Source organism: Sylvia atricapilla, chromosome 1 (assembly GCF_009819655.1).
Source record: "Sylvia atricapilla isolate bSylAtr1 chromosome 1, bSylAtr1.pri, whole genome shotgun sequence".
NCBI lineage: Eukaryota > Metazoa > Chordata > Aves > Passeriformes > Sylviidae > Sylvia > Sylvia atricapilla.
This window is the reverse complement of record NC_089140.1, coordinates 59882371-59908475: the sequence shown is the minus strand read 5'-3', so window position 1 is coordinate 59908475 and position 26105 is coordinate 59882371. Positions and strand designations below refer to the sequence as shown.

At 39.5% G+C, this 26105-nt stretch overlaps 1 protein-coding gene across 1 annotated transcript in view; it reads right to left on the bottom strand.

The window, feature by feature from the left end:
- Positions 1–5644: 5644 nt before the first annotated feature.
- KIAA0319 (KIAA0319 ortholog) overlaps positions 5645–26105 on the bottom strand; it is a 31449-nt gene continuing 10988 nt past the window's right edge. The window contains 16 exon segments of the mRNA XM_066328939.1: positions 5645–5945; positions 6813–6904; positions 8406–8496; positions 9440–9562; positions 10519–10661; positions 11977–12136; positions 13338–13476; positions 14555–14706; positions 16586–16734; positions 17651–17783; positions 19092–19215; positions 21559–21787; positions 23555–23687; positions 24308–24400; positions 24927–25014; positions 25393–25490. Of these exon segments, the coding sequence (XP_066185036.1) occupies positions 5767–5945; positions 6813–6904; positions 8406–8496; positions 9440–9562; positions 10519–10661; positions 11977–12136; positions 13338–13476; positions 14555–14706; positions 16586–16734; positions 17651–17783; positions 19092–19215; positions 21559–21787; positions 23555–23687; positions 24308–24400; positions 24927–25014; positions 25393–25490 (2126 nt within the window). The 3' untranslated portion in view covers positions 5645–5766.

The following is a 26105-nucleotide window of genomic DNA, read 5'->3' as shown; positions in this document are numbered from 1 at the left end:
GTGCCAAAGCTGCTTAACACAACTGGCTAAAGTTGTTTCGAAATCATGCCGATTATCTTCTGTTGCACCACCTACTCTCAGGGATGGGGGAAGGCTTACTGCTCTTACCAAAATGTACAGTGCAATAACAAAGGGGCAGATTCCATCCTTCAGCAAACATGTACCTCATCAGCTCATTCAGCTGCCAGTACTCCCTTGCAGTGGCAACGTTTTGAGGTACCTCCTAGAGTGTGGCACCGTGTATCCAAACAGACTTAAAAACTTGCTTTCATGGTGTACGATTTTTTCCTAATAGAAAGACACTTGTATCTCATAGCACCTTTTATTATCACTACTCAGCACAAACATAATGCACAACGGTGGAAGGATTTTTCTTTTCCGGTTCAAAAACAAGCAGTATAATCTACCCCCTCTAACAGCATATTTTGGGTTATATTGCACACCTGAGTATCTCTGATAACTGCTAAGCAGCTGACTCAAGTATGGAATCTGTTATAGGGTAAGCCACAACACCGATGAAACCGCCACACTTGGCATGACACCTGGTGATTACTTACACACTACCAAATAAACCAAGTAAGGACAAGCACCACGTGAAAACTTACTGTGAAGTGCAGTAAATGAATTTTTTCCTGCTCTCTGATCTACTGAATTATGTCACCTCTCTAGTAAAAGATGCTTCTGTCAATAGGAAGTAAAAGATGCTTCTGTCAATAGGACAGAATCATGGCCTAAATCAGCTACTGCATTGCTTTTATGTTTGAGTACAGACAAGCTATGGAAGACAACATATGTCAATTATCCTGACCTGACAGTTGGATCTGATACAGAATACCATGCTTAAAAGAGTACCTGACAAGTTTCTAAAAGGAAAGACAAAACTTTATTAATAGTTACATAAATGTAGTAATTTCAGCTCAGAAATGGTTCCAGTTACAATACAATAGCATTTGCAATAAATAACATTTCCTAGAAACAGATTCCTAATATAAATTCTGTAATAACTCACCCATCCAACCACAGGGAAAAGTGCTTTCATACAGAGACAAAATACAGATGTGCAGCTCATCTGCACTTATTCATAGCCTGTTCAAAAATCATTTGCCTTTGTTGCCTCCCTCTTAAATTTTTTTTTCTAAACTTTATATTTCCTCCATTGTCTTGGAGAGTTAAGAATACAAAATGTACATGAAATGGGTTTTTCTTTGCTGCAGTAGTATGGGATTAGTACTCAAGTTAGAGATCCCTGATCAGCAATAACTGACATTAGGAAACTAATTCACCTCTAGCCCATTTTCTGGAGGAAGATTTTCCTCCCTCAAACCTCACCTAAATGTCAGAAGACTACACTTACTGTAATTTTATTACTGCCATCCTGAAACTCCACCTGACTACTGCCCATTACCAGTATACTGGGGGGCAAAATTAGTTTCACTTGAGGTTAAAAGCAGGAATGGAACATTTGCCTAGGAACTCAATTATTTCATAAACATCAGACTATCTGAGGAAAGTTTGCCCCAGCACAGAGAACACACACCCGCACTCTCTCACTGTTAAGTTCCTTGCATGTGTGTGCACTTCTGTTTGCCCACAGGAGACCAAGGAAAGGAAAATAACATCACATAAGCAAACAGCTGACCGCATGAAACAGGCTTGAACAGTACTTTTATCCGATCCATCTGACAGAGGGAGAGTAAGACTGTTTACTCAAAGAACAGAGTTGATAATCTATTCTTACACACAAAACAAGAATAACCTTTTTCCCCTATGCAAATAAAAAATTATCTGTAACTAGACATTTTGCATTTTGCTTTGTTTTCTCTACTTAATATGACAGGTTGAACCACAGGACAGAGAATTGGGATGCGGATCTCAACGGATTTGCCAAGGTAAACTTTGTTTCATACTGCAGTACAATTTTGGTTAGGAAAATAAAATCCACAAGACAATTCCCTGTTCACAGCCAGGGCATTTTCATGCTGTGTATGTACTGTATTGAATACTACAATTAAGTACTGAACCTGTTTAAAGCTGCGGAAGTTTCTTCCAAAGTACACTCCTTCCTTAAAATGCAAACAAAGGCAGTTCTTTTACATAGCTGGACAGTCACCGCTTGTGCGTGTAAAACCAAGATGCACATGAAAATCCAGTGCTTACACTTCAAGGCAATGAGGCACTGCAAGTACCACCACACTGTCTGCCTTCAACAAAAGGCAGTATCTTAGAAGTGTCAACCGAATTATTCTTTATTTTCAGTAGACTCTGAGCCACACAGGACAAGCTCTATCTGGTGGTCTCTACTGTTCAGTGCAGATGAGTCTTTTAGGAATAGCTCCATCCCTGTTTTACAAATCAGCTGCCAAGTACTCTTTTTGTATGTGAAGGAAAACCAGTCTGCAGAAGTAAATGTGAGGACTGAGAACCTACTTGGAACCTATAATAATCCAAACCAAAGGGCTAGAATCCAAATTCTGCCATTGTGTTTGCACTGTTACAGCCAGTTTTCTGACCCTTTCATTCATGGGGTGAGCAGACATTCTGTAAGAAAGCAGTAGTTCTAGAAGTAACAATTATACTGAATCAAGATATAAGGCTTGCTATAGTCTCTCCTAAATTCCTGACACACACATGCTTGGCCAAGTGACACGAACGTGATATCACAAATACACAGAGCTAGAAATTACCGCTTTCAGCTTCTGTGCAAGTGCCATATATTGAAAGCAAGCCTGCTCTTATGGTAAGAGGAATAACTGCTCTTCTCAAGCAGCTGCAAATAACCAAACTAGTAGAATCAGGAGCAACTGAAAATTTTAAACTATATTCACTTTTGAAAACATAGCTAAAATACTGTTAGCAACAAAGATGTCAAAGTATCATCTAGAGAACTGAATTTACCAATTCAACCAAATTTACACTTGCTAGGGCCTCATACAATGAGAAATTGGTCTAATATTTCTTATTTGTTAGTGTGAGAAACAATTAGCCAAATCATGCATACATTCTAATGGCCCATGAACTTACCAGAGATCCAAGGACCTAGGCCCACCAGTGTGCATCCGTGGGCAGGGAAGTAGTTCTGGAAATTCTGCAGCATTAAGGAATGCAGGCTTATGATTCCTGGAGTTGTTTTACTAGAGAAACAGTTTTTCCTTTTGGTGGGGTTTGTTTGTTTGTTTTTCAAAAAAGATAATTCATTACCTTCAAAGAACATCCTAGGTTTCAGCACAGGCTTTAAAACATAAAGTAAACCAAAAGACATAAGTCACTAATTTCACAAAACTGATAGATGCTGCTGACTGCACTGACATGTCCTAGAAGGTAAGCTTATAGATAAAGGCACACTGGAGACAGTATTTAGCAGAAGCATCAATGGCAGCACGGCACATACAAGCTTGAAATTATTTAAGCAACTTATTTTCTTGTTTAAAAATGCATGTTTTCAAGAGAAAAATTCCTGCTAGAACATTCTGTGTGGTTGCTCATAATGGATTAAGCCCAACATTTAGATTTCAAAGGAAAGAAATAAACTACTATTCTGAGTGGGCCTTAACTATTTTCAGGAATGCTTTAAAGTGAACACTGCTTTTATTATGTTAACACATCTGGAGCAGGAACTGAAAGATATCAGAAGCTGCCCCTGCTTTTGTTGACCAAGTTATTTAAATATATATATATACACATACACACACACACTCTCAAGAAGAGGGAGTGTGTGATAAAGTAGATTTGTTTTAAGAAACAGCCTAAATCCCCCAAACACAGAGTTGAAACTTGGTTACTGAAGAAAGCCAATCATACCACTCATAATGCATTTTGCTGGTGCGTATGGGAAAAACACAGACAACACCTGTATTAGCCCTTTTTAGCTCTTCACAGCCTCTACTATCACAATGAGTCCTGCAGCCACACAAAGATCTCCAGAAAAATGCAGAGCTGGACACAGGCTAAATACTCCTCAGTGCTGAATTAGTAGCCTTAGGGACTGTTGTTGATTGCACTTGAGAATCAGAAGTAATAAGTTATGAGCATTCTATGTGGCTGCAACTTTTGACCATTGATTTCTTCCAGCCTAGACAGTTCTGACTGTTGCCCAAGTCCATCAACAAGAGAAGCACAGAGGCCAGTGTTCAACCCAGCTACACTGTTGTGTCAGACTTCCAAGAAAGGATGGAGAAAGCCCCAAAATTCTCTACTACATTATTCCTCATGATGGAAATGGGCTATGTTCCCTCCCCAACCCTTCTAAACTGCTCCCCTTGATCTCTATACTGCTCCATCCTCTGATAATGGGTTCTCTACCATTGGATTAAAAAAAAAAAAACCAAAACCAACCAACAAAACAAGACCCCAAAACATTAAAAAAAAACCCTCTTCAAAAATACTTCCAGAGGAACATTTTCTCCATCAAAACACCTAATTCCTTCATCTCAACCCTAGTGCATGAGTAGAAGACACCCAGGAAAAGCTGATGTCATGGCTAAACAGTACCACTGATACAGATGTCCCCACAAGTGAGGCCTGTGTATAAAGGTCAGGTCTGCAGTTAGGGATTTCAAAAGCAGTACTGGGGCCATGATTTCAAAGCCTAACAAGCAGACTGTAAAGAAATTACCCAGATTGTGAGCAAGAATGCCAGAACTGCAATACACCTACTCTTGCCAAAGACTTGAAAGGATCCCTTTAGGCCAACACATCCAGTCACTCGATAGCCAGAGGAAAAAGTAAAACAATCTCATTTTCAAGCTGAAACATTGCTCAGTATCAATTACCACAACAATGAAAGTACAGTGAACCTCCTGCTTCACACAGGGTATTTGCCGCAAACATTTCCCTGCACAAGTGCCCAGCACATTCTTGAATTGAGGACTTGATGCTGACAGATGTAAACTCACCTCAGCTGAGCATTCAGTCTTAAAAGGTCCAAAGCTCCTCTAAGTGATCTATAAAGGTTGTTTGGCATGCTCAAAATGCTTCTCAAGGCGCACTGCACCAAGTCCTTCCTGCTATAGTTTCCTGGATGGACATGGCAGAGCCAAAGCAACTTGATTATTACAGAAGCAACCTAAGGCTGGATTTCCCTGCAGACACCACACCTCCTATGTGAATACAGGGAACGTTGCATCCTACAGGACACAGATATATCATGTTACATTACAGCTGATCCAGTGCAACTGGTCTAGCAGTTAACTTTCTCTGAAAGAAAGAATGTTTTCACCCAATGAACACTACCCTAGAAAAAGGAAGTCACTAAGTACAGTTGGATAAAGACAATGCACTAAAAATGCTCTTGGTGTTTCCATCCTAAACTGAAAATCAAGATGGAGCCTGTGTCCACATATTGCTCTCTATAGTTGTAAGGAACTTCATTTATATTGGCTTTTGCTGTTGTAAACCACAGCACTTCTCAAAGAGAGCATCAGGAGCACATATGTATGCCATTGTTAGTTACCATAGTTTGTAGCAGACCAGCTCTGGCTAGTTTTGTAGCAATGACATAGGAAAAAAAAGGCCTTCTGAAGTTCAAACATTCAGCACAGAACATACAATATATAAGATGTGCTTTTTCTTGCTCCTATAATGATGACAAGAGGGATTAGCCATCTAATCCTTTCCCCCTCCTTCTGCCTTTCCTTTATCAAAAAATTTACCCTTTAATCTGCAACTGGTTGATATTTTAAGAAGATTTTGGTTCTAGAAAAACAGAGGTGGGCCAACATGTCTCAGATGTGTTGCACCAGTATGTTCTGTGCTTTTACCCTCATTCAGTTATCTGTCTTTGGAGCTGTAGTTGAAGGAAACTCCATTTCTGATGGATCCATTTATAAGTGTTCTAGAATTCTCTCTTTCAATCTTTTCTCTGCTGAAGATAGTGTCCTGATCACTGTCAAACTCTGACTCAGAGACCATCAGACTGGAGTTGTGTTCTGTACTTCTGTGTTTTATACCTGACAATAAAACAGCAAAGCAAACTCATTAAAAAGGCTTGGGTTTTTAGTAACATCTAACCATCTTCTCCCCATATGCGATATGAAAGGTAAGTGAAAACATTCTCTTCCGTGCAATGTAACAGCATACACCAATATAAACACTGGCTTAAGAAGTATCATATGCCATTTCAGATATTCTTATGACTTCACTGCAGACCCACCAATTTATGACTCTGAAATGTGAATATATGTACTTAGATTTAAATGTAGTTAAACAACTAGATTAATTTAGTACATACCCAATGTATTTTTAATATCTTGAATCTGGAAATAAGTCTGTCCACTCAATGACAGACTTTCATTGCCACTTACTAACTTGAGTGGCAATGAAAGATCATGGTTTCTACAGAAACATTATCTCTGTCTTTCTAGGACAGCAATTTTTCAGAATGATTTTAGTTCCTTGGATTTCAACATTTCGCCTACTATAAACTCAAAGTCAGGTAAATTAAAAGACCTGTACACAGCAGCTGAAATCTACTGTTGTCTAATAGGGCACTGATGGGTCAGGAGTGCTGCTGTGCAACAACAAAAACAGCTCCAAATTAAAGCATGTGCAGTGGAGGAAAGCTTACAGGAAGAAAATCTGTGGGGCAATTGAATGTTCTAAATTAAGATAAGCTGGGATGCTCAGAGCAGAGGCTGAGCCCAAGGTTTTATTAAAGAAATTAACTGATTCTCCCCCAGCCACTTCACTGTCTGTTTGTCTCTGCCATTTCCAAATTGTAGGCCTGCTTCTGGGCTCCTCCTGCCTACAGGTATCAATTCAGACACATTGGCTGCACGCTTGGTGGGTGAGTTCCCAGGCTGCCATACAGCACGTACCATATTTGGGCCGTAGCTCCATTCTCTCCTGTTCGTCTATGTTATCTAGGATGGTGTATTTTGTTTTCTTTCTTATCTTTGTCCTCTTCCTGCTAAAAAGACAGTAACCAAAAAGACATGTAATTCTCATGCACACACATAAATCTGCCCCCTCTTCCTTTCCATACACATACACCAATATACAGAATGTCATTGTACTTTCTCACCTCCACTTAAAAAAATTTGCAGTTTATACCTGAATAAGGCAGTTGTACAATATGGACGAAACAGTATAGTTAATTTTCATTGATATACAAAGAAAGCAAAGATTTATTTGCTCTCCTAAGCCACAGTTTTTTCAATTTCAACATACAAACACAGTAGATGAATATTCATGTGTCCCCACAGTTCACAGTGGAGAAGCTACGTTACTTCTCAGCTAGCATTACAGCAACAGCTAGCCTTGGCCTCCCATCAATGATCTTCTGTAGAATCCATCTGGCAACTCAAAGTTTTTAAAACCCCCAAATCTCCAGCCAAGTCTTGAGTCTATGCTATCTTTTTCACGTAGTTTCCACAAAGTGAAGGGAATTTCTTGACATTCTCTCCCATGCTGTAATTCCCTTTTTTTTTTTTTTTTTTTTTTTTTTCCCACATGGATCTGTATCAACCAGCCCTCACTCTCAGGCACAAGCCACATGAGGACAAAGGACAGAAGCAGCTGAACTCATAAAAAAAAAAAAATCCCTTGAATAATCATCCAATACACATGAGCCTGTGAGGCTCCACCCCACACTGTGGGAGTAGAATGGGACATACTTTACTATTTAAAGTTTTCTACTAACAGCACTGTTCCTTCAACCATAAAAATACAATTTGTGTTGACTCCTACACATCCTTTTTACACTGCAAAGATGCCCTAGAAAAATATGAAAATCCAGAAAGATTCTGATGGCATTTTATTTTTGCTAATGCCTGAACAAGCTATCTATTTGCTGAGCTGTTTGAGCTGCAGCAAAAACACTTGCTCTAGTGACAGAACTTGCAGGGGCTTGTCACTTGAAAGAGAATTTCTTATCAGCTCAGCTAGGAAAGACTGGAGGGGAGACAGGGAGGGAAACAACATTCAGTAGTATGAATGCTCTTGTTTAAGGAAAGAGAAAGCAAGTCTGCATGACTGAAATCACTAGAGCAACTAGAGCACACTCCTTGCCTGTGAGCCACATGCAGTCTGGCCACCCACCCTTCCTGCCCAAAGGAGAAACCAGATTGGGAGCAGATTCTTTCCCATGGCCTAAAACATTCCTACTCCAGTGACCTTCAGAGTGTGCCTCTTTTTCCTTAGCACGGAGTACCTGCAGGACTCAGTAGGTTACTGAAAATCTGCAGTATACTCTCAGCATTTTAACATTAGTTATGACTTAATATGAAGGGTACTGCAACATTAACTTTCTGGGTTTTGTAATGCAGAAGAGCACACACACACAAATGGATACTCCTTTTCAAAAGAAGTGTGTGTCTACAGAAACAGCTACAGGAAGCTCTTTACAGGTCCAAAAATGTTGTGTGCAATTTTTAGGCATACATCATCAAAAAGAAACACAAATCACATACCTTTTACAGCAGCAGATGCAGAACCAGGCAAGCCCTACCATGACCACAATCAAAATAAAAACAGATACAGTCACATAGAGTATACTCCACTCTGAAAAAACAAACACAACAATGCTTTGTAAGGTCATATAAACAGAATAACTTCTAATACAATTCTGTTAAAATAACCAATCCTGAGGAATGGGGAGTGGCAACAGGCATGTGGGAAAACTCAGCATCAACATGTTCTTAGATGAATTTCTAAAAATCTTTAGGCTTTAAGATAAGAAGTGCACATTAGAAAATCTTCCTCTCAAATACCTTTTACCATCCCAAGGTATCTGAAGTCCATGTGCAGACAGTTCTACAAAGGGTCACGATTACCACCTCAGTTATCATTTCCTAACTGAAATAAACAGAGGTACTCTGGGTATAGCACTTTGGTGCTTCAAAAGAGGAGCTGAATAGAGGCAGATTCTACCTGCACATTCATATTTATAAATCCAGGAAATAAGGAAAGGATATAGAGAGATGTGCAATAATTTGAACTCCAACATGTGTATACTCACAATTGTCAGTGTCGTCAGGTTCTAAAGGTCAGTATTGGTCAATCCAGAACACTAGTGTTTTCTTTGCTTAGATCAGATCATACTTCTGGCACAGAAATATCAACCACCCACTCAGAAAAACTGAAATTGCTCCCTCTTTCCCAGCTTTGCAACCTCAAAAGCTTTGCAATGCCCGTGTTATTCAACAATCCCTCCAAGTGGCCCCAAATTACTGCAAAATCTCCCTCCCATGACCAAGTTTTCACATTTTTTTCATCATATAGTGATTCTCTGTAAAATTTAGGTTACTACTGTCAAGACATAATTTCAAGAAATTATTCAAATATCTTTCTATAGGAAGGTATTGTTGGGCTGGAAAACAAAGACTGTTTTAGTCTTCCCTCAGCATCTACCTCTTAAGTATTCCCCATTCTGAGAACAAATAATCAACAGTCTCACAGGACAACTAGTTACTCTTGAAAGTCATCCCACAACACCCAAACTCACCACAATTACTTTCTCCATCATTTAGATAACGATGAATCAAGTTTTCCATCCACAGCTGGTAGCAAATGCAGCGCTTTGTTATGGGGTCACAGTGCCCATGTCCAGAGCATTTCAAAAGACACGCTAAGAACAGAACCAAACACAGGGTCAGTTGTGTAAATGGACAACTTGTCGTACATCCTCTTAATGTTAGAGGTGGTGGTGGCAAAGGTTGGTGGCAAAGCATCTGGCTCATAACACTGTGATATGTTTTGAAACTCCCTTTCCTTTGGGGTTATGTGTCAAATAGATCTACAGTCTAGCAGACTGATGGCTGTGAGGAAAAAGAATGTAATCAGAGTATATTTATAATAGAACAACCTTTTCAGCCAGTAAATAAAGACAGATTTTACTACACAGTAACTATTTTATCACCAGAGCTTGCTAACTTTGTATTTTAATTGTTGTCTCCTGATTTTAAATTATGGAGAAGTCACATCTGTAATACCTAAGGATCATTAAGGGTTGACATTACTAGTGAAGCTTAAAATAAGCTTAGAAGTTCAAGCATCTTTTTGGGCAAAAGAAAGAGTTCATTATAGGTAACCCAGTGGCCTGTGTACATTGTGAAGATTAGAAGACTAGGGAGTAACACAGCAATCACCCATTTTGCCTGATACAGGCAGACAAGAACGAGTTAGATTACAAGCCTGTTTACTGAACTCTAAAAGCCCTAAAGGAAGCAGAGACATGAAATATATCTAGTTTATGGCCATATTAACTTTTGCACATTTTTTAAGAAACAGTATGTAAGGTATCTTTATCATCATTCCACAGGCCTTCCTGATGCACAGCAGATTAAGACATGCTTTTGCCTGCTGATACAGATGATGTCTTTTAAGAGTGGCTGGGACCAGTCCACCTACCACAAATCATGAAGTATTTTAAGTATTGTCCACAACATCACTTTTTGTAAAGCTACACCCACCAAGCTGAGACACCAGACGGCAGACAGAAAGTGTTCATGCAGTGTTCCCAGGTGTTGTGCTAGCCAAACGCCTGCAAAGTTCCGAGATGAGCAAGCACAATCCAAAACATACCAGCCGTGTCAACTCGCAGGACTTTAAAAAGCAGGAAGTCAGCCTTCTGTTTCAAAAGCTGCATGTGCAGAGTCCGTGAGACATCTGATGCCTTGATCACCGTGGAAGGATGCCCATTTTGCACGTAGAACACAACCGCGGTGCTGCGGGAAGAACAGCTAAGGTCAGGACTGCTGTCCCAGGTCACTTTTGTCAGGCATTCAGCAAAAAAGGATAAAGGCATGTAGGGTTTAGTCTTTTTTGCTTCTGGAAAGCCAACGTCACCACTGATAAAGATTAGGGAACTTTGTCTTTGGAGCAAACTGATCTTTATTCTGAGCTGGGAGCACCAGCTGTTCTTGGGATTCTCAGTTTCACAGAAGACAGAGGAGGATAACAGCAAATATAATTCCCTCCTTGATCTTCCTTGACTTTTGCTTGAAGAAGTATGTATACATTTTCTTTCTCCACTCTCATGTAGAGCCTGTCACAAAACACTCTGAAGCAATTTTGCTAACTTTAGGAAACTGAATTTAATAGGAGAAAAAGCTCAGAAGCAAGGGATCCAGAGAACTTCATATGTAAGCTCTTCTGCCCTGTCGTCCATGACTTTTAGGTTGGGTGGTGTCAATCTTACCCTGTATCAGACACTTCAGGGAACATTTTAATTTGAAAAGCTGTGATTAAAAATATCATAGTTACAAATAGTAGACTTTCCACACTGTGTTTTTAAACTTTAAGAGGTTCCTCAAGAGCTAAATAAACACCAAAGTGGGTTTTAAACTACCAAGTATTGACAAGAAGTAATTTAAAGCTAATTCATGTAAACAGGTTCTACTAATCATGCTGAGAAGTTTCTTGGGGTACACACAGCCATCTCTAGCACTCTACACCAAGCAGAGGGAGTATCTCTTCTTCACAAAAATACCACATTTAAGAGAATCCACTGTGGGGTTTTCTGTGCAAAAAAATGCATTTTTGTCACCAGTTACCTGGGAAAATGTTTTTAAAATATTATGAATATCAAAACCATAGAGAAGAAAATAAGGCGAAATAAAATGGGTTTGATTAAATAGAGCTGGAACCTTATTTTGAAATACAATTCATGCTTCACTCTGAGAAAGTCTGTTTATCTTGCTCCATCCAGCATTCAGAAAAAAATAGCAGCACTGTATGGAACAAAGATATTGAAATATACATGCATTCACTTTCTTTAAAGGAAAAAGAATAAATCTGTACAGAAAAAATGAGATTTTTTAAAAACAAAATACTTCAGTTCTGAGCCTCCACAGAGTTTACTTCATCAGCTTTCTACCACAGAATAAATTCACCTTTTAAAGTATATTCTGTTGAGAAGTATAGCATTGTTTGTAATCTCAGGAAAGATTATTTTAATAATTATTAAGAGTAACTAATTATAAGCTGTGAGAGAGGCAAAGAAAATCACAGTCTTTCTGGCACAGCAGAACATCTTTGTACCTTATGTCTGAGTAGGCTTGTATCTTCTGAACTTTGATATCTGAATCCAAAACATTCAGCAGTACAGCCAACTGTCTCACCAGAGTGTCCTTCTGCTGCTCACTTAGCTGCCCCACTCCAACCTGCAGGATCAGCTCCACCAGACCACTCCTTTTGGGATCTGACACAAGAGGAAGATGTTATTCCTTCAGAGCCTGGCAAGTATTTCAGTACCAACATGCAGTACTTGAAAGTATTTATTAATACCATAGTTTTCTGCATGAGACCCATATCACTGATAAGCCAACTCTTTTGTACTCTTAGGGAAGTACTCAGGTTATTTTGTCACATTCTCTGTGAAACAAACCTGGTGGGTCCTAAGACAGTAACCCATCTTATCAACAGAAATAAAGTACTTCAGGATACACTTCCAGCATTTACACATTTCCATGCAAAAGAGCAGCTTCTGCTCTCCCAAATGCTGCCATCCTAAAGTCAGAGGTAAGCACTTGATGAGTCCAATTGCCAAGTTCCCCTGCTAGTTATCTACTGACTACCACCCAGAAAAAGGGAGACAAAGATGGACTTCTACTGTAGCATGCAAAACTGCGAGCAAGTCTAAATGGGGATGGCAAATTTGAGAAATATTAGGTATGTTTACCCTGCCTACCCTTACAAACTGAGGTTTCTGTTACATGCTGCTTGAACTTCCTGAGTGCCTTGCAAACAAAACAAACTTTGCAGATATCCCATGAGAATCATAATCCAATTACTATGACTACATTCAACAGTAAACTGAGGAAGAGAAATAAAACCATTGCCCAGGAGCTAGATAAACAAGGTATCTCTGACAGACCCAAGATTTCAGACTTTTTTCCTGAGACTTTAACTTCCATCATTTAAGTATTTCACCTGCATTTACAACCCCCTGAACTTCTTTGAGGATTTTTTTTGGTCTATCAGGATGAGAAGAAAAATGAACAAAGCCACACTTTCAACTATCAAACAGCAGCATTTTTACTTGAATTTAATGATCGGCTCCCATCTCTTTCTATTGGCTAAACTAATTAATAACCAGAAAAAGAAACAAAAAACATACAGCAAATGAGAAGCAACAACAGCCTAATGAAAATGTTAACTAGTAAGTATAATTTTTATTTATTTATGGTCCCAACTACAGTGACTGTAGTAGCTAAGAACCATGATGTCATCTTTTAACACACTTGGGCCTGGTCACAGAATAGTAAGAAGGTAAAAAGAGAGAGACCTGTTTGCTCCGTGTTTTAACTTGAGAGAGCCTCATCAACATCTGAATAAATAAGTGAAAAGGAGAACAAAGATGTGGTATTCACAACATGTCGATGACCTTTTAATTGTCATACCAGGCCGCACTTCAACAGTCGCTGAATCAACATCTGAGTCTCCCTTAGCATCCGTCACCTTCAAGTGGAAAATATAGGTGCCTTCCACAAGATTAGTTAGCTGTAGTACTGCCTCGTGGTCTGAGCCATGGATCACATCCTGCAAACACAGCGTCCTGAATCGTTACACCCTCAGAGAAAGATGCAGGTTTCATTATCAAGTCAGCTACCTGGTATGATGCTGTGTGTTCTTGCTTTGACTTTTGGGACAAATGTGACCTACCCACAGTATATATCAGAGTAATGAAGTTTGGAAGTGACAATTAATGAGGATGTCTGCATACTGTGGGTATTTTCATTAATAATACCCAAAGAGAGAACAACTGACAATCTGAAGAACTCATCTTCTTGAAAATCCAAGACAGTTACATTATTATTTCTCAATTTTATTCTGTATCCTTAGTTCTGCTTTCTTAACTCCTAATTTCTTCTCCTTGGAGTTCATGCATTTTCAACTATCAACTTTTCTAGCCATATTTAAGCTAAACCTCTTCAATTCTTACATTCTCATGTGAATTGCTTCTGGAAGTTTTTTTATTACTTTGCTTTTTTCTCCTCTCCCAGTACTTGCTGATTTACCACTGTCTTCCTGAGACGGAAGAGCTGTCCACAACGCACTTTGCAAATAGGGAAAAAGTTTATCCCAGTTTTATTAGCTGACACATAACTGAAGTTTATCCTCAGGTATTTATGCTGTCTGCCCTACTCAGAGAGCAGAATCCCCTGCCCTAATATCTCTGGCAAACCACCATCATCTGCCAGGAAACATACCTACACATGTAATGCCAAACACCACTTTTACCTTGAAGTTTTACCTCATATGCTACCAGGCAAGATTCCTTAATCTGTATTGGTACTTGCTCTCTCTCAAACACTTAATCCTTTGGAATATCTGGATATCAGATTTATTTCTTTTTGTCTGAAACACATTAGCTTCATACCATCACTAATTATTCTGCATTGCTGTAGTCCTTACTTACTATTCTTATATTCTTATATTCTCTAGCTGTACCTAAAATATTACCAGCCTCTTGAACCACAGTCTTACAGAGAGCAGGGGAGACAAACCACAAACAGGCACCCCACCTGACAGCATCTTATGGGTCATACCTGCTCTTGCTGCTACAGTTGTACACATAACAAAAGCCAAATTTTGCTAAAACCTTCAAGAAACTTACCCCAGCTGCTGGGCTTTGACCATCCCGAATCCACAAATATGACACAATTCCCTGGTCATCAGCAGACCCTGAGCCATCCAAGGTAACAGAGTTGTTTGGAAGCACTAGAACATGCTTTCCACCAGCATGTGCCTGGGGTGGACTGTTGTTTTCTAGCCATAAAAATAGTGGAGAAGGATTTGCTTTCAAAACATGTGTCATGCCATTGCCAATACACCCACACTGCAATTGCATCTGATGATTACAGACAATAACAGAACCTCATGTCAAAGCTACAGAGAAAGGATGAGTGGGTATACAAAATCTGGCTCTGAAGTCAAGGAGAAAGATCTTTTTTCAAAAGGCATTGTGGGATATTGTATTTACAGTCTCACAATAACTTAAGCATCAGATCTTCTCAGTCAAGCAAAAAGATTTTCTGCCTACTTAGAAACACAGCCCAGCGTGTGATCACCATGCTGGGACCTTTTCATCTGGTAAATCACTTGTTATCTAACAGAAGCTTGTGCAAGATCTTGCATCTTTAAAATGCCTGTATTTAGGCAAAATGCAATCACGAAACTTCAGAGTAAGTCTAATTCCCAATGTTTTTGCTCACCACTAGCAGTGAAACTAAGACATGCATTGGGCATATGGTGAAAAAAAGCCAAAGAAATATGAACATGTTCTCTTTCCAGAAACCAAATCATCACTGATTTTGTTTCAGAACACAACTAGTAAGCCAGGGCTCAAGGAAGCTGTGGGCCATACATCACTGGATACAAATAGCTGGACATAGACAATTCAGTTCTGGGCAGATCTCAAGGGCGTTGCCTGTAACAGCATAGGGTTGTGTCTTTTCCAAGTAAAAACAGTTGACTAAATTTGGTTATTGGAAACTGAGTATTTTTTATATCAAACCTGCAACTGTAGACAGAACTTACTGTGGCTACACTTCACAGCATAAACAAGACCATGGACACATTTGGGCAAAGCTGTTGCTGCATATTTCTAACTGAACAATAACTGAAACTCTGAAACAGTTCAAGCAATGAGGCACCTGAGTAAAACAAAGTCCAGCTTCTTCTCCAAGATGCACATGGGTCACAGCAATCCCAATCCCATGTACAAGTCGGACAGAGACTGGATGTGGAGTAATCAGCATAATGCCACTAAGCCTTGAAGAGAAGGACTTGGGGAGTTGAGTGACAAGAAGCTCAGCATGACCCAGCAATGTGCACTTGCAGTCCAGAAAGCCAACTGCATCCTGGGCTTGCTAAGTCAACACATCCCTGGAAGTGTCCAGGGCCAGGTTGGATGGGGCTTTGAGCTACCTGGTCTAGTGGAAGGTCTCCCAGCCTATGGCAGGAGGTCTGGAACAGGAAGATTTTCAAGATCTCTTCAAGCCCAAACCATTCTGTGATACTATGATTATCCTAAAGCCTCTTCCACAGCATGCATGTTGGAAAAAAAGCCCCAAATCCTAAAATACTCCACACAACAGCAACTGTTTCTCTGTACAATTAAAAACAAACAAACAAACAAAACCCCCCCCCAAAACAAACAAAACCAAACCCACCACAACAATACACCCCCAAAATTAAAAAAAAAAAAAACAACCAAACAACCCAGGTCTTCCAATACTACATTTTTAAGTGGAACTTGGTTCATTGAGATGTCACTTCTTGCATGTTGCTTTAAAATCCACAGTAAAGCTGCTTTTCTGCTCAAAGCTTAATTTCAAAGATAAAATAAAACCAGATCTATTTAATAATGTAGATATACAATTGTCAAAAATATTATTTTGGAGCATACTAATTACAACTAATTTTGCATTTATTGAACACTAAAACAGCTTGCATCAAATGAAATTAATTCTGCCAGTCACTCACAATACTACATTACCACAAAAGAGTGGTTTTCTTTAACACATTTGAAATACAACAACAAGTATGTTACACCCTCCTGTTCTGGTTTCCTTCACATTCCATCAGCGACTGTATCAACTGTCCAGCTGCCCATCATGTCCTAAGAAGCAGCAGCCAGGCTTACCTTCCTTCACAGTAATGGAGAGCACAGATGCACTGCTCAAGCCCTGCTGGTCTTTCACAGTCAGCCTGAAGTGATAGGTACCAACCTGGAGACCAGTCACAGTTGCTATTGCCTTGTCATCATTTTCCATCTGAACAGAGCTTGGCCCACTGAAACAAAACATGCCACAAAAATAATCACACCCAGCCAGCTGTGAGTTCAGCAGCATTTCTCAGGCCTTTTGATTTTATGTGTTGTAGGTCTACTACTGCCATAAGCACTGATGGCTACAGAACTGTTTGAGACATGAATTTAGTTCAGAGAATTCATTAATGCCTTTTTTCAAGACATTCAAAGCACCCAAGCACACATCCCCACCCATCAGAAAAGTGTAAAATACTCTCCAGAAGATCAATCTCATGACGGTTCTATTTCATGAGAGCATGAAAATAGAACTATAACTAATAACTATTTCATGAAAATTATATTGCTCTAAGAGCCAGTCATAACCTGTACAGGCTGCCAGCAGATCTCTTCCTGTATCCAGTATGACAACGCATGAGCTAAAAACCCTTGCCCTTTTATTAAGGATCAGTTAGGTTTGCACATAAACATACAATTATAAGCTTTTGTAAAATATTTTCAATCATCATTCAAGAGTGATTTAGTCACCCATCACTGGAAGTTCAGGGCAAAGTGACCAACACTTTACTGTTCAACAAACAAGTGACTGAGAAACCCTAGTTCTAAGCACAAATGGAAAAACTTTGTATTTACAAGATGCAACCCAAGCCTGCTACTTGCTTTTTAACAGGAGACACAGAAATTCCTGTCATTTTCTCTTAATTCTATAAAAGTAAGCTACAAAATGAAACATTGCAAAACATAGGCAGAGAGAGCCTGAGCTTTTCAAGTTCAGCTTAAAATTGCTATTTCTTAATCTGTTACTACCTAAGTGGGAGTCTCCTGAAAGCAATTCTCAAACATCATTCACAATTCATCATTCAACATGACGAAGAAGCTCTAGACCTAATCACTTTCACTTTGTTCTCTGTTTTACTGAGGATTACTAAAATGTTTGGATACCTGATATTTTCCCAGTGATAGAAGACAATGCCTTGGTCATCTTGGCTTTTGCTTCCATCCAATGTAGTACTTTCTACTGGGAAGGTCAATTCCTTGTCAGGGCCAGCCACTGCTACTGGAGGACTGTTATTTTCTGCAAAATTAGTATTTAGTGTATGACATTTTCTAGGTAGCCACTGCCAAGGCTTCCCAACCAGATTTTACACACGTTATTTTAATAAAATTTTGATATATTGGTTCAAAAGGTACAAACCACAAGTACAACATGCACAAGCTAGCAAATGGGAGAAGTCAGCTCTGCAGCAAGCCAAATCCTACAGCAACTGGGATCCCAAATCCCACATTAAGTACTTCGATTTTTCATAGTCCTATATGAAGGCACAGCCACACACCTGAAAGTCTTCCTGCACTCTCAATGCATTATATGAAATAATAATGCAAAACATGTGTGCTGGGGTATTCTCCTGGCTTCCATCAGACCATTCCTTTCAAAACCTCCCACACAAATATGATTCTTTGCCCATTCTGACTGCTGCTCAAGGCAACTAAGTTAATGCCAATTCAGAGCCTTTGAGAATTTAGTGCAGAAACATAACCTGTTACTCTGTTTTCAGCCTCTACTTTTGTGACATGGTAAAACTGGCAACATTACCCTTTTCCTGGGTATTTATTTACCCTTGAGCCTGACTTCAATAGCATCTTTCTAACTCCACACTATAGAGGCCTAAAAGGCACCACCACACACCACACTTCCAATTCATGTTCTTGATTTCTGCAGTGAATGACTGCTGTAAAGTTGCCCCAGAAGGGATCATCTACAAAATACGTACATTAAGCGGCAATAAAAAATAAAACATTTCTCAATGGTGGTATGTGAGACCTGCACATGGGCAGAAAGGCCACTGTGGATGCAAAAGGCAAACATACTGTGAAAAAAAAGGCATTAAAAAAAAAAATCACATGAGGCCCAGATTATTTGGACTTATTCATCATCTGGCTCCCAAATATAAACAAACACGTGAAAGATGCAGCTATTGAAAAGTCCTTGGTCAACACTTTTTCCTAGGAAACACAATTCGAGTGAATTCAAATCACACAAGGACTCTTGCAAGAGAATTGCAAAACAATAAGAAAACTGAGCAAAGCACTGACAGATACTCTGAGCTTTCAAAACAGACTTTGTAGGACATTAAACTCGAGAGCTACAATTCAGGTTCTAGAAGCACATTCAAACAGACCTCTGTTGCCTTACATAACCAGGCTGGTGTGAACTCTCAGGATCACCACTTGGATTGTGTCTGACTGATTCCACACTTCACTGCCTGCTTTGACAGGAAATTGAGGCAGAGAAGTCCTCGATGGAGGGGTACTAGGCATAGGGGCTGCCATATCAGTGGTGCAATGAGGGGAGGTCCCTCAAACCGTGCCTGCAGTGCCTTACCGGGCTGCACGATGAGTGTGACCTCGGCTGTGGAGCGCTGCCGTGCAGAGTCTGTCACAGTCAGCTGGAAAGTGTAATCTCCTTCCTGCATTGCAGAGAGCTGCAGGTACGGCGTGCGCACTCCCTTCACAGCATCCGTAAGGACAGAGCATGAGGCAAAACAGAAAAGGTGGTGGGCAATGAAAGGCCTTACAGAGCAAATGTAAGGAAAAAGAAATGCCTTAATAGCATTTAATAGCATTTAATAGCATAGTTTGAGCAAGGAGTTTATGCACCTTGCAGATAAAGAGGAGGCTTATAATTTGGTGCATAGACAGAGGTAACATGTTCACTACTGAAACTGTTCCTACCAACCCCGAGAAATATCTACGGGCAATAAATCCTAATTTATTCTGTTGGTATAACCATTGCATTATTTCTCCACAACAACAATTGTGAAACACATGGAACACTACCATTCTCAACTAGAAAATTAAACACTGATGAAAATTCTTACAGCTTATTCCATATCCTTAGGGATATTTTAAAAACAAACATCATGACATCCTTCAGTACTTATAAAAACTGTTAAATGCAAAACTAAGCTTGACTTGAACCAAGACAAATAGGGTTATGGAAAAAAAAAAACAACAACATATTTAACAAGACAACTCAGTCCTGAGTTTACTCTTCCAGCAGCATTTGCTGATATCCATAGAAGCTCACTAAATGACTGGGCCCAGCTATAGGTCCTTTTGCTGATAAAATGAACATTTGTGGCATCTCTCATATGAGGAAAACCAAACCATAATGCATAATTTGCATTTTATTAGCAAAGGATCTATAGAGGCTTGGCTCTTTTTTTTTGCGGGGGAGGGGGGGGTGTTGGGATAAAGATGACAATAAGAACATAGAGACTTGATATATGATTAACTAACCAGCAGAGGTACTTGTTACATTGCTTTCTAACTAGTGAATATCATATAATACAGACCACAGGCCAGCATCCTGGAGTGGTCCAGAGAAGGGCCATGAAGATGGGTCAGAGGGCTGAAGCACCTCTCCAAAAAAAGGCTGAGAAAGTTTTTTCTCAGCCTGAAGGAGAGAAAGCTCTGGAGAGATCTCATTGCAGTCTTCCAGTACCTAAAGGGGGCTTTTAAAAGGAGGGAGAGGAACTTTTTATATGGGCAGATAGTGACAAGACAGGAGGGAATAGTTTCAAAGGGAAAGAGGGCAGGCTTATATTAGGTATTAGAAAAAATTATTTACTCAGAAGGTGGTAAAGCACTAGCACAGGTTGCCCAGAAAAGCTGTGGATACTCCATCACTGGAACTGTTTAAGGCCAAATTGGATGGGGCCCTGAACAATCTGGTTTAGTGAGTGACACGGAAAGGTGTTGGAACAAAATGATCTTCAATGCCCCTTCCAACCCAGACTATTCTGTGATTCTATGATCCTCAACTTCAGGCACACAAAAAAGATTACTTGTCTGTTGAAAAGGAACTGTAACATGCACTTGCATTTCCACATTAAATACCCAGTGGATATCTCAAGCAGTCACTCCCTTCCTTCAGAAAAGTTGCTTTAATATTGAACAGCCGTCAAAAAACTACAAGTTCAGTTTGCTTGAGTGCTTTTGCAAAGTTTTTGTCTTGGTGAATGATCAGAAAAAGTCATTATGGTATAAATCCTTCCCTAATTTTTAATTTCCTTTATGGTGTAGTCTTGCATTAATAATATTACTTCTTTCCTAAAACAATCTACAGTGATCTCTTTTCAGTTCTGAAAGTCTAAAGCATTTGCCAACAACATGGCAGAAATCAAGTCTCATAAAAAAATGACTGCTGAGTTTCAGCTGGATTCATTACATTGATTATCTCAACCGCCTACAGAGTTGTATGAATCTTCAACTTACTGAATGCAAGTCCAATGAAAATATTTCTAACTTCTCAGATTAAAAAAAAACAAAACAACAACAGAAACAACAATGAAAATTATAGAGAATAAATTCTGTAAGGCCTCACTGAAAATCCCTGTTTTAATGAGCATAAAAATCCACCACAGAGCACGGCTGCATAAATACCGCCAAAAGATCTTGTCATCTTACACTCAGAAAATTAAGTTTCTATTAGAGTTCTACTCTCTCCAGGAGAAAATGTTTCAAGAAAACTCTAACTATCACCACATTCTCCTATAATCTAAGCCTTTAAGTTTTCAGCCTGCCCAGAGCCTCAGATGATGGGAACCTGTGAAACAGCCTCTAGGGTTCAAGGACAGACAATGTGAACTTGGAAGTCTTTCCAAACCTACAGGGAACAGGCAAGCTTGTTTAGCCCCAAAGAACTAAAAAAAAGTATGAAACCGAATTAAAAGTAGTATCTTAAATAAGAGCTGAATCCATGTGAGAGAAAAACAAAAATAGAAATAACATCACTCCAGATATTTCAATGTTTCTGAGCAGCAATATTTCTGTAGCAATACACATACCTGCATCGCTACAACCTTGCCTTTGCTTCTGGGACTGAGTGACCACTCATAGCTGACAATTTCATGGTCATCACTGCTCTGGTTCCCATTCAGTGTGATGAAGTTCTGGGGCAAAGTGACTGCCTGATTCGGTCCTGCATTAGCAATAGGTGGGTAATCCACGGGCTTGTTAACAGTCAGAGATGCAATGGTAGAGTTGGCTGCTCCATCTGAATCAATCACTGTGAGTCTACAACAGGAAAAACAGTATCCATTAGGATGAACTTCTGCCAACTTCTAAACTGAAATATTAATCTTTTTCTGGCACTTTTTCAAACACCACCAAAATAAAAGCCACTGATTATATGGCATGAACTTCTGCTTCAGACACACATATCCCTCAACTAAGGCAGGAAAGAAATTCTTTCCTTTCCTTTAAGAAATACAAAAATTAAAAAAAAAAAAAAGACTAGTTATTCTGGATCCCAGATTGAACCCTTTACCTCCTGTCAATGGCAACTCCACCAGTCACTACAGATTTTTTTAGAAATTTACTCAGTAAAAATCAGGGATTTTATTCATCCTCTATAGTGAAACAGTATAGTGAAACATCTAAAACTACCCTGGATGTCCAGAAGCTCTGCTTATAGAACAGCAGCAGATCCTCACTTCTTATTTCTTTGTTGCACACCATTGCTAATTTTAATGGAACTTAATATCAATATCAAGTTACAAAACTAAAAATGTACAGGGTTTTACAAACCCCAGATATTACTGCCTCTCAGAAGCATAAAATAATCTTAAAATGAGATTACTTACAGGCACTGCAAAGGGATGAAAGCTGACCTCTGCAGTATGGTGACCAACTAATCTGTAATCTACCTCTGTTATGAAAACTGCATACAGCTGACCACATGGAAGGGAATCTGAGCAGGAACAAAACTAGTGCTTATTACCTCAGACATTAGGGAACACGTACATTTTGCAATGGGTGCACTTCCATGTGTATCAAGGGCACTGGATTGTTTTGGTAGCTAATTTCTTGTAGTCTTCAACACACTGCTCTACTGTTCACGTAAGTCACCTTCCCCCAAAGGTGCAGAGATGGGACTGACTTCTTAATTCCCAGGGTTTGGAACACACTTAGAAGCATAGCTTGTAAGCAAGACTCTGTCGTTTTTAACATGAAAAAAACTTAACACTCATTTCTGCTACTGCCCAATATGGAACAATTCCAGTAAAAAATACAGAATTACAGTAGAAGCTGTAAAACTGTTGGTAGAACTTATGTGGAGCACCACACAAGTTAATGTCTGTAATGTAATACGTATGCTGGCTTCAACAATCTGCTGATGCTACTTTGGTACATAATATATTGACTGATAGGCAAGCACTGACAGCCAGAGAACCCAAGCTGGGCCAGTGGGAAGTCTGCCTCTGTATAGACTGGGCTTTAATTAAACAGTTCAGAAAAAGGACTGATTTTTACCAAAGCACCTTGAACCACAAACATTGCTTCCACTGTCTGGGCCATCCCCAGCTTCAGCAATGCATAAATGGAGGAAACTAGTAGCAAGGCAAATGCTTTTATAAAGAACAGAATGACTCCTAGTAAAATCAGTGCATAACAATGTCTTGCAAGCATCAGTCTGCCAATATTCTGTCTGCCGCCACCCTTCAGAGGATGACTTTCACAGCCTGACTCATAGTTTCATTCAGGGCACTAGCCAACTTCTAAGCTGGGAAAAAAATACAGTCTGTCACAGTTGTTATTGCTGGAAGTGGAGACATATTTAATTTATAATACCTTCTTTTCTGTAATTTTGCGTTACAAAGGATCACTGCAAGCATTTTTCAATAAAACTGCTCTGTATGTTTCTCCACTGTGCAAAATGAAGAGTAACAGTATATAGAAGAAAAATTAAGGTTTTTTTGAGAGAGACACATGAGCACAGAAAAAACCAAACATTTAGCTGATATCACAGATAAGCCCCCAAGAAAATCATCATACAGGTACCTGAAGGTGTAGTTTCCAGGAACAAGGTTAGACAAGTGCAAGACAGGTGTGTCAGCAGATGCCTTCTGCTCTCGCAGGGGACCTTTAATTTCCTCCCAGTGGTAACTCACTATCTTCACATCATCTATGCTTTCTACATTCATTAAAGAAAAACATATCAGTTTCTTGCAGCAATTGCTGGGATGAACACTTAAGTCATTCATACACTCATCCCTATCTAGTTTTCTACAATTGTCTCTACAAGTGTGATTGAATAAGCCTCATGAACTGCCGAGTCACGCCAGGTTAGCTTTGGTATGATTTATCTAAACAATTCTTCACACACATGAATTAAAAAAAAAATATATCGGTCTCAGACTTCGCACATTCTGACTTATCTGCACCCAGTAATTATGAATGTAATTACAACACCTCATCACAGACTTTCTGACAGCTCTCTACTATGGCTCCAGCTGTACTGGCACAGATGCTCTCTGGGCAGGACAGGAAGAAGCTGTAAAAGTAGCTGCTGTCTGGATGCAGCAGTCTCTGATGCACTGCATCTCAATCTCCAAGTGCAAGGTTGTGTTTTATAATCTTTTAAAATTTATTAAAATAATTTATAACTGGACACATATTCCCAAATTAAATCATTATTCAGGGAACTTCTGAGAAGAGTGGGAAGAAGAAATTCCACATGTAACTGACAAACAATAATGTTGTGACTGTATATTAAAAATACAGGATATAAGCACAGGATGGTCCAGTACATACGACTGCCATCAATGAAGGTAGAAGTCGTAGGCAAGGAAACTTCTTGCACTTTGGGTGAAGCAACAGCAACAGGTGGCTGGTTAATTCTGACTGCTGTGAGAAAGATGGGGGGAAAGAAAAAAAGGGGAAGGAAAAAATATTAGTGAAAACCTAGGCAAAACTAATGTTGAGTCTACAGATCAAAAGTCCCCAGTGACTAAATCTAGGACACACAGCTTTGCAGCATCTGCTGTCCTTTTTGGACAAGGCAAAGAAGAGGTTACCGATGAGCAGTGTGCTGACACAGCAGTGTTCCAGGTGGTGTAATTCAGATCAGAGCTGCACACTGTAACCTGCAGATAGAGCTGGATCAGCACGTGACTGCTGTCTCCAGCTGGAGAACAGGACCAGGAAAGGGGGAATGATATCTCAGGCTTTGCCTGAGGAGGGGGAAAGACCAGAGGGCACTTAAACACAGTGAGCAAGACCCTTAGCTCTACTTCCTTAAAACCACCAAGATATGAAACACATCAGCACGACTGGCTGTCAGATGTCCTTGACAAACAGTAACTGAGAGACTGTTTGATAAGTATGCTGTACTTGTGTCACAGAAATTAATCATATCAGTCAACTGATTTACCTGGTTTGACCGTGACATTTACAAAACCTTCGCCAAAGGCATTTTCACCAGAAACTGTCACTTTGAAGGCATAAAGTCCCACTGATAACTGAGACAAACAGAACAAACAGGGTTAGATGTTCAATTATACAAAAGAAATATGCTAAAATCTGACAATCGTATCACAAAAGAATAAATCTGTATGTCTGAATCCTCAAACTACTTTGATAAACACACACATAAAAGGCAACTAGTCACTGCCTGGGAGTGGGGAATATGCAAACACTGAGGAATTTTTTACTCTTAGAAAATTATTAGAGCACTCTAAGATACTGGCATAAATTTGGTGACACAAACAAGTGAAGAGACTCAGATGACTTGAAGGCATTTGAACTCCTTGAACCAAGGTGCCCTTCCCCAGAGGTTACATACAATTCTGTGAAAGGACCACACAAACATAATGAGCCTGAGCTTACAGCTCACTTACATGAGAGAGCTTCAAAGTCTGGCTGTGCCTGTGCTCCATTTCCCCACTATAGTCAGGAGGGTGACTGATTAAGCTCCACTCATAAGTGTAGGCTGTTTCTAAGAGCAATAACACAGTGTAAGAACAATCAGTTTTGTGTTCAAGATAAGCCCAGAAAACAAAGAAATCAAGTTTACCACTCATCAGATCAAATGCTACAGTATGAAATCATGACTGCTACTGCTTAAGCCTGTAAAATGAAGCAGTATGACCATGTTACACTCCCAGTGTGTTGCAGCAAGGATGTAATGGACTTCACAAATAATCAACCTCTTAACAAAAACCAGATCCATGTGAAGCCAATATATTTTACATAGCTAGTTATGAAACATCTTTTACTTGCTCCTGCAATTTAGAACCTGGCAGCTTTAGGGCAAATGTTGCATTCAAAACCTACTTTCCTGCCTCCCTTGAGTTTTACAGCAAGATGCTGAAAACTAGGCCACATTATCTCTTTTGTAGAAATTACAGGCTTTCTATTGAACCACTAATGAGTTCAGGTTCTGAAAGTAAAAGCCATTTTAAAAAAATTCCTCTTTAAAATCCAACAGAGGAAATCCTCTCTGCAGTTAAGGCCACAAAAGAGGCAGTATTAGAAATGAGAAAAATTGTTTTATCACAGGTGATGGATGTTCACATAACTCATAACTTGTCTGCATTTACAAGTTGGTAGT